The sequence below is a fragment of the Dryobates pubescens genome, chromosome 14, assembly GCF_014839835.1.
Source record: "Dryobates pubescens isolate bDryPub1 chromosome 14, bDryPub1.pri, whole genome shotgun sequence".
NCBI classification, from domain to species: Eukaryota; Metazoa; Chordata; class Aves; order Piciformes; family Picidae; genus Dryobates; species Dryobates pubescens.
Window position 1 is genome coordinate 29,830,102 of NC_071625.1, and position 8,849 is coordinate 29,838,950.

An 8,849-nucleotide genomic window follows, 5' to 3' on the forward strand; every position below is an offset into this window, starting at 1 on the left:
CTACAGCTCTGGGTGGCTAAATTCAGCCATACCTCACCAGTACAACTGGAAACATGTTCCACTTTGAAGGCTACTCACATCAGCTAGTACCACATAACAGCTCGGTGCAGAGGGAAACATCAAAAGACAACCTCCTCTGAAGACAGGCTGAGAGAATTGGGACTTTTCAGCATGGACAAGGGAAGTCTCCAGGGTGACCTTAGAGCAGCCTCCCAGTACCTGAAGGGGGCTACAGGAGAGCTGGAGAGGGGCTTTGACAAAGATGTGTTGTGACAGGACAAGAGGTAATGGCTTCAGAACTGGAAGAAGCTCCATTTAGATGAGACTCTAGGAAGAAATTCTTCCCCATGATGGTGGTGAGGCACTGGAACAGGTGGCCCAGAGAACTTGTGGATACTCAAAACCCAGAGCGTTGAAAAACAGATTGGGTGGGGCCCAGAGTAACCTGGAGGTGTCCCTGACCACGGCAAGAGGGTTGGAACAAGAATGATCTTTCCTGTTCCTTCCACCACAAACCATTCTGTGACTGGGAGGATGATAAGAAAATAACAGGAAAATAAACCCCAATGCTCAAGCTGTTTGTACAGAGAAGTTTTATTGTTGAAACACCTACAGCAGGGTTCCCAGGTTCAACTGCTGGGGGTTTTAATTGAGTACTGGTGAACTTCTGATTCTTCCACTTCCTAACTTCAACATTTCTTGTATTGATGCAGCACAGGGCTTGGCTGTTTCATAACTTGAGGCACAGCACCGCAATGCATTCCTCAGCCTGACATCCAGTCAGGGCTACTCTGTGGATTAATCAGGGTGCCTGATTGCCTGATTCCCAGAGACCTTGTGCACATGGGCTGAGCATCTCTTCACAGCAGGGCTCTGAATGGGTAAAGCTGCCCATCATGTAGCTTTGCAGACAGGACACGATGGACTCTACCTCAGGACAATCTGTGTGCTTCTTGATTTGCAGTCGGGATTGCAGCTGTTTGCAGAAGTGACCTCTGTGTCCTGGAATTACTGGTAATGTTTGCTGCCTTCAGAAAGTGTCATGTTTGACTGTCATGGTGAAATTCAGGCACATGATTATATCCTTCTCATAATCATCAGAGAATCCTTCCAAAATAATGTTATAATTGCCCTACAAGAAGCAAGGAAAAGGAAAAGGAAATTAGTGCATAATGCTGCCTGCTCTTATCTCAGGAATTGCTTTGGGGTGGTTGTGGTGATTTCTGTTAGGGCTGGAAAAGAAAGGCTCCCATCAGGGACTGCTCCCATGGATATATTCAAATACATGTGTGCACTCAAAATTACTGCTCAACCTTCTCCTCATGACCAGGGTGCTAAGGAACAGGGGCAGGCTGTGCCCCAGCTTGCACTTGTCAGAGCTCTCTCAAACTAGAGTCTCTTGTTTCCAAGGGCACCAGCTGCCCCTTCCAGAGCTCTTCTCTTGGGCATTTCTGACTCCACAAACAGGAATTAACTGAGTTGATAGACCAGGCTGTGTTCTGCAGCAATGAGCCTTTTGTCCCCTCTACAGGGCAGTAACCTCATTAGCCCTTACAAGGCCCCCAGCAAGGATTCAGCCTGACCAACACTTCCATTCTCCGCTGAACTTCTGCCTCCTGCTTTCCCCAGTACCCAGACCCAGACCGTACAGAGCTGCAACAACAACTTCTGCATCGTCCAGGCAGCGCCAGGGAAGCATGCAGGCTGCACACCACACCACTGCTGACCAGGCTGCTAACAGAGGCTCTTCTACTGAGCAGTCCATTGTTTGGTTTTCAGCTGCAGTCACACACTGGGTGTTTAACATGATTCAACCCCAGGGGTGTTTACCAAAATCATCGACTTGTAGCACACACAGGAGGTGAAGATGCCAAATGTTTGCTTGCTGAAAGCTGAAGCAACCTCTTACTATTACTGGTGGCAAAAATTTGTCCCAAGTTTGGACATGTTGTCAAGATGAGGATGAAATACACTAGAGAGAAGAGAGTGAGAGGAAGGGGCCCTGTGAGGAGAGGGCTGTAGTCCCTCATCAAGGCATAGCCAGCACTTCTCCTCCTGTTAGGACTCAAGCTGGCTGTTTAAAGCCCACTGCCAGTGGCCAGCTCACCTCCCTGTGTGGAGCACCTGCTCCTGACAGGCAGGACACTGCCTGCTGGGCCTGAGCCGAATGCCCAGCTCTAAGGCAGCCAGGCTGTGTCGCAGTGCTGCAGGCAATGCCAGTCCTAGTGTCAGCTCAGCATTCCTTCCAGACTCACCGCTCGGCTCATCCACATCCAGCAGCCTGACCCAGGGAGCAGCACTGGCCCAGGTTTAGCTCCTCAGCTTCATACTCTCACAGACAGGCTCCTGTAGGCAGCAGGACTGAGGACAGCTTGGTGGGCTGTGCTGGGTTAAGCTCAGCCCAGGAGGGGTGAGCTGGAAAAACCCCAGCCCCAGGTAGGCAGGGAGACCTGCCCTCCTCCCAGAGGGAGGGGGCCCTGGGTCAAAGTTTATTCCACTCCCACCTCCTGTCCACAACACTAATCAAGAAGGGCAATTGATGCCTTCCTCTCTCCTGCCCTTGGCTCTCCAACACCCTGCTGCTGTTGCTGGGAGCTGTTAACCACATGGTTGAGCCTGCTCCACACAGTCCCACACACCCAAGGGGACTGCAGCCAAAGAGAATGCATCCTACATCCATCCTTCACCAGCTGTGTCTGGTTTTGGTTCGATTTGTATTTATCCCTTTGCCTGATCCCTTTGTAACCTGCCTTTTACCTAAACACCTTTTATTTTTCTGTTAAACTTAGGGTTTTACTTCCAAATCAGTGCAAGACTGTTCTTCCATTGTTATACCTCTCTCCTCCTCCTGCTTAATTTTCTTTCCCTACTGGAGCAGGGGAGATGGGAGGCAACCTAAATGTGTTCCCTTGGGATTTTGGGCTCTGGGAAAAGCTTAAATGGCTACATGGGCCAGGATGAAGCCAGGGCTTGTCCTGCCTTCTTCAGTGCCTGCCACCTTCCTCTTCTGGTATGGCAAACTGGGGATGGGCATTTGGGAGCCAAAGGGCTCTTAGGAGTCATCTGAAGACTGGGAGGCTTACAGGAGCTTACAGTTTTCAGCAAAGGCTCTGGTTGGGCTTCCAGGCTCTCAGTGAGACCTGTCACTGGAGCACTGCCTTTGCTTTTGGATATTGTTATTCCTCTTCAGACCTTTGAAAAGGGTTTCAGGGAGGAACAGACCAGCACATGAAGAGAAGGGAAAAGGAAGAAGAGAGTGGGCAGAATGAACCCAACAGGTTCTTACCTCCCAACAGGTAAGAGGAAACACAAAACCTTAGCCAAGAAAATGGGATTAGTAAGGTGACATTAATTGACATCTTTTGTAAAATAAAGGAGGAATAACAGCCTGAGACCACTGAGCATTTCTAAGACACTACCATCCTGGAGCCACCACTTCAAGCATGAGAAACTTTGCTGACATTTCCTTTTGCAGTGGACTTCTCTTCAGAAACTCAGTGCATGTGAGGATGTGACTTGTCTGCTGCTCTTGCTTTAGGCAGAATGCTGACAAATACCTTTGGAAATGCTATCCGTGAGCCTTTGATGTCAAATGCAGCTGCAATTGTTTCTGTAAAACAGAGATAATCATAACATAAAGGGTTGCTAAATCACCAGGTTATCAGCCAAACATCCTAAACAGCTTCAAAGCAGCATGGCATATCTCTCTGCAGCAATGCCAATGCTACCTACCCCTCTGCTGCCAAAGCCCTCACCTGGACCTTCTTAGAGCTCTGTCTGTCTAAACGGGGTCAGAAAACGGACAGCTCCTGCAACATCTCCTGCAGACCCATCCTGACACTTACAGAAATAAACTCTTCTGAATGTCAGTAATGCCTCTAGTTCCTCTCAGGTCTTCTGTACAGTCCAGCCTTTCCATGACATTTTAGAGATGATAATGATAGAAGTGTCACAATCATGGAATCACAGAATGGTTTGGGTTAGAAGGGACCTTAAAGATCATCTAGTGCCAAGCCTCCTGCCATGGATAGAGATACCTTCTATCAGACCAGGCTGCTCAAGGCCACATCCAACCTGGCTTTCAACACTTCCAGGCTTGAAGCCTCCATATCTTCTTTGGGCAACCTGTTCCAGTGCCTCACCACCCTCATGGGGAAGAATTTCTTCCTCAGGAAGCTTCTTCCAGTCTGAAGCTATTGCCCCTTAATTCCATTACTCCATGCCTCTGTAAAAAGTCCCTCTCTGGCTCTCCTGTAGCCCCCTGCAAATACTGGAAGGCTGCTAGAATGTCTCTCTGCAGCCTGCTCTTCTCCAGGCTGAACAGCCCCAGCTCACCCAGACTGTCTTCATAGGAGAGGTGCTCCAGCCCTCTGATCATCATCTTGGTGGTCTCCTCTGGACCCACTTTACTTTGTCTTGTGTTGGGGGCTTCAGACCTGGACACAGGACTCCAGGTGGGATCTCACCAGAGCAGAGGGGCAGAATCCTTCCCTCTGCCTGCTGCCCACACTCCTGGGGGTGCAGCCCAGGACAGGGTCTGTTTGCAGGCTGCAAGCTCACATTGCTGAGCTTCTCATCACCTAGCATCCCCAAGTCTTCCTCACGACATCCTTATCTATTGTCTGCCCTGCCCTCATAATGAGATGAAGGGTATTAGTAACCCTAATTTATAGAGATGGAAGCTGCAGTACAAGGCAGTTATAGCAGAGAATTTGGCAGTTCTCTATTTATTGGGGTTCTGGCACTGCAGAAGGGCCTGCCCCAAAGTCTGCTGCTTGCCTGAAAACAGGCAGCTCCAGATTAGGGGGAGAAAACTGTCTCTGGGCTGACCAAGTAGTCTGTTGATAAATCTGGTTAGCAGTAAAAGAGGGCTGGCAGGATGTGGCCCTCTTGTGGACGGCGCCTGCCAGGCAAGGGACAGGCAGCAAACCACCTCCACACTGACCCCCTTTGAGCGCTCCACACAGCGAGTACTCATCGTCAGCTCCGCTGCACAGGACCTCTCTCCAGTGCAGTGCTTTGGCTCCCTCGTACCAGACGTTGAAGATGGTCTTCAGAACGGTGATGTCACTCCCTAGTGAACACACTGGAAGTAAGCAAAGGGTAGCTGCTGCCAACCACCGGCCCAACACCACCGTGGCCATGAAACCAAGTGCCATGTCCATGTTTCTTGAACACCTCCAGGGACAGGGACTCCACCACCTCCCTGGGCAGCCTGTTCCAAGCCCTGACCACTCTTGCAGGGAATGAAGTTTTCCTAATTTCCATCCTAAGCCTCCCCTGGTGCAGCTTGAGGCCATTTCCTCTTGTCCTGTCACCTGCTACTTGGGAAAAGAGGCCAACACCAGCCTCACCCCAACCTCCTTCCAGGGAGCTGTAGAGACCCAGAAGGTCTCCCTTCAGCCTCCTCTTCTCCAGACTAAACCCCCCCAGCTCCCTCAGCTGCTCCTTCCCAGCCCTGATCTCCAGACCCTTCCCCAGCTTTGCTGCCCTTCTCTGGCCCTGCTCCAGCTCCTCAATGTCCTTCTCGTAGTGAGGAGCCCAAGACCGAACCCAGCATCCAAGGTGTGGCCTCCCCAGTGCCCAGGAGAGGGGCACAGCCCCTGCCCTGCTCCTGCTGGCCTCCCTGGGCACACTGCAGAATACAACTGCCCAGCCCAGGGGGACTCACGTGGAATCCAGGTAAGGGCAGCCTCCCAGGTGGGTCTGTTAGCCACAGTGCAAGGTGTCACATTAAAGGTGAAAGCATGAGGTGTGGAATCTAGGGGAAACAAAATATGTCATGTTGGTGGTGTGAACAGGCTCCTCCAGGAAAATAACACAGAGAGAGGCACACTCACAACAAGCACATTTAATGCACACAGAATAGCCTAATATAACCACCAATAGGAACTATTAACTATCACATAGGTATTTGAAAGTCTCCTTGGAATTATTTATACACTTAGAGAGCACAAATGATACCATATTTAAGTTGACATAAAATGGTTATAGGGTGGATGACATGCTGCACACAAAGGCAAAAGTACCTTCATTCCTCTTTTGGAGTCACACAAACTTTTTATCAGCATTTCACCAGCTGCAAACATCCCCAGTGATGCCATGGAACTCAGCTAAACTTCAACACCTGAAGGGGACCTACAGGAAGGCTGGGGAGGGACTGTTTAGCAGGGCCTGTGGTGACAGGATGAGGGGCAATGGAGCAGGGTAGATTCAGGTTGCACATCAGGAAGTTGTTCTTCACAATGAGAGTGGTGAAATACTGGAAGAGGCTGCCCAGGGGTGTGGGGGAGGCCCTGTTCCCGGAGATCAGACCTGATGTGTCCCTGAGAAGCCTGGTCTAGATGGAGATATCCCTGCTGACTGCAGGGGAGCTGGGCAAGGTGCCCTTTGAGGGTCCCTTCCAACCCAGTGCCCCCTGTGGTTGAAGACAGGAGCTAAAACTGTGTTTAGCAGAGCAGCATATTTGCCAGGCTAATGTAAGCAAGGCTGTGGGTGGGTTGGTTGTGTGCAGGGGTCAGGGGCAGCACGTCAAAGCAGCACACAACATCTGCTGAACTGAATTTTGAACCCATTAGCTGGTATTTCATCTCTCACAAAAACCACTCAGTGGCAGCCTTTGGGAGGATTGCCAGCCACTGCTTTTATTTGAACTTTAGGGAAGAGATCTGCTCCTGCCCTCCCTGCTGTGCTCAAGCTGAAGCATAGAGTCACAGAAGGGACTGACAGAGTCACCTGGGTTGGAAAAGATGTCTCAGATGACCAAGTCCCACCATCATCTGGAGGCAGGGTGTGGAAGGGGTGCTCCCCATGCAAAAGGGTGCTCCCAGTGCTACCCCAGCTAGCAAACAGGGTGGTGGGGTGATTTCAGGGAATCATAGAACTCTTCTGGTTGGAAAAGCCCATGGAGTCTAGCCATCAGCACACCACCACCATGGCCATTAGCCACACCCCAGAGTGCCATGGCCACAGGCTTCTTGAACACCTCCAGGGGTGGTGACTCCACCACTCCCCTGGGCAGCTTGTGCCAATCCCTGACCACGCTTGCAGCAAAGAAATCTTTCCTAATGTCCAACCAAAACCTCTCCTGGTGCAGCTTGAGGCCACTTCCTCTTGTCCTGTCACTTGTTACAAAGGAGAAGAAACCAACCCCCACCTCATGACAACCTCCTTTCAGTAGGGAAGGGTTCTGTGGTGTTTGGGGATTATAGCAAAGGGAAACTGTCTGGCTGACAGTAACCAGCTGTCAGCTTCTCATCTTGGAGGTGACTATGCACAGGAAATCACAACAGGGAAAAGGGCAAACAAACCAAACTCACCATGGTCTCAAAGCTTTGGTTTGCAAGCTTTAAGTCCTGCCATAAGCATTCATGCAAAGCAAAGTACCCAAAATAAGCATCCCCTCCTGTGCCTCAGCTTGTATAGCTATGGTATAGATGACACACAGCTTTGTCTAAGGACATGGGCCTTCCCTTCCAAAATATCTTCTCAGAAGTTCACCTTCTGGCCACTGAGTCTGCACAGGCACACTGAGCCTGCTCAGCATGGACACCAGCCAGCTGCCAAGCTGTGGCACAGCTCACCAAAAAGCTCAGTGAACAACACAGATCCCATCCCATGGTCCATGACACAGACATAGCAGGGAGGCTCACACTGCATTGTCCCAGAGCCTGGCTGATCCTCCAGCCTGGCAGAGTATCCTGGTTTCCCTTTTCTTCCCCATACACTTGGAATCAGAGAGATGTTTTCATTGGAAAAGCCCTCTGAGATCATTGAGTCTAACCATCCGCCCAACTCCACCATGGCTATTAAACCATGTCCCAGGTGCCATGGCCACACACTCCTCGAACACCTCCAGCCTGTTCCAGTCCCTGACCACTCCTTCAGCAAAGGATTTTTTCCTGCTCTCCAACCTAACCCTCCCCTGTTGCAACTTCAGGCCATTTCCTCTGGTACTAGCACTTGCTGTAAGGGAGAACACCCACCTCCAAGCTTTTCATTCTAGGCTTTTCTGAATCAGAATGTGCATTTCTCTTTTAGCTGCTGTCACTATTCATGCCTGCACAGCACAAGACTTGGAATAAGGTAATGGATACCAGAAATGTACTCCAGCTGAACTTCTGTAGGTTTCCCCTTGTATTCATCACAGCAGCAAATTGGAATGAAAGTTTGCATTTGCTCAGACACCAGCAGTTACTGTGCAACAGCCAGAAAGGAAAGAACAAGCCTTTTTTTCACTTACCACAAAAAGTATAGGACAGTTCCAGGTCTGGTGATGCACAAAGAAATTCACTTGCTCCAGGAGTGAGTAAAACAAAAAAGAGAAATCCAAACATAGTTGTTTTTGGCCTGGTGAAACAAAACGTTGTTTTGAGCAAAGAGGAACAGTGAAATCAGCAGAGTCATCCTCAGTCACGTGGCACTGCCTTAATGCAAGGGTGCTGGAGCCCTGGAGCAGGCTGCCCAGAGACATCTCTGGAGACATTCAAACCCACCTGGACATCTTCCTGTGTGTCCTTCTCCAGGTGCCTTGGCGGGGGGGTTGGACTAGATCATCTCCAGAGGTCTCTTCCAACCTCTAGCATTCTGTGTGACTATCCAAGTTATTTTGTCAAGTTCTCTGCAGCTGTAATTCCCCTGACTGCAGCACTACCAGCTATCATGACAATCAGTCTTGTGGAGCAGAAGAATCTCTGCCTTTGTTGTTACAGTTTCTCCAGAGAGCAGAGCTCAAGCCAAGAGTGAAAAATGAAAAACTGTGTGAAATAGGGAAGTGAGGAGAAGTAAAATCGTGGTTACCAGGAGCACATAAAGGGCAAGTTTAGTTGCCTCATCAGACAGAACATTTG

The 8,849-nt window shown here is 50.0% G+C and overlaps 1 protein-coding gene across 1 annotated transcript; it reads right to left on the reverse strand.

Moving 5' to 3' along the window:
- Nucleotides 1-1,030: 1,030 nt before the first annotated feature.
- On the reverse strand, nucleotides 1,031-8,340 carry LY96 (lymphocyte antigen 96). Its single transcript, XM_009907606.2, has 5 exons — nucleotides 8,243-8,340; nucleotides 5,672-5,761; nucleotides 4,946-5,074; nucleotides 3,558-3,610; nucleotides 1,031-1,132 (listed from the first exon to the last, which is right to left on the reverse strand). Exons 1-5 carry the CDS (start codon nucleotides 8,334-8,336, stop codon nucleotides 1,031-1,033), a joined length of 468 nt encoding a protein of 155 aa, XP_009905908.1. The 5' UTR covers nucleotides 8,337-8,340.
- Between the last annotated feature and the right edge of the window lie 509 nt (nucleotides 8,341-8,849).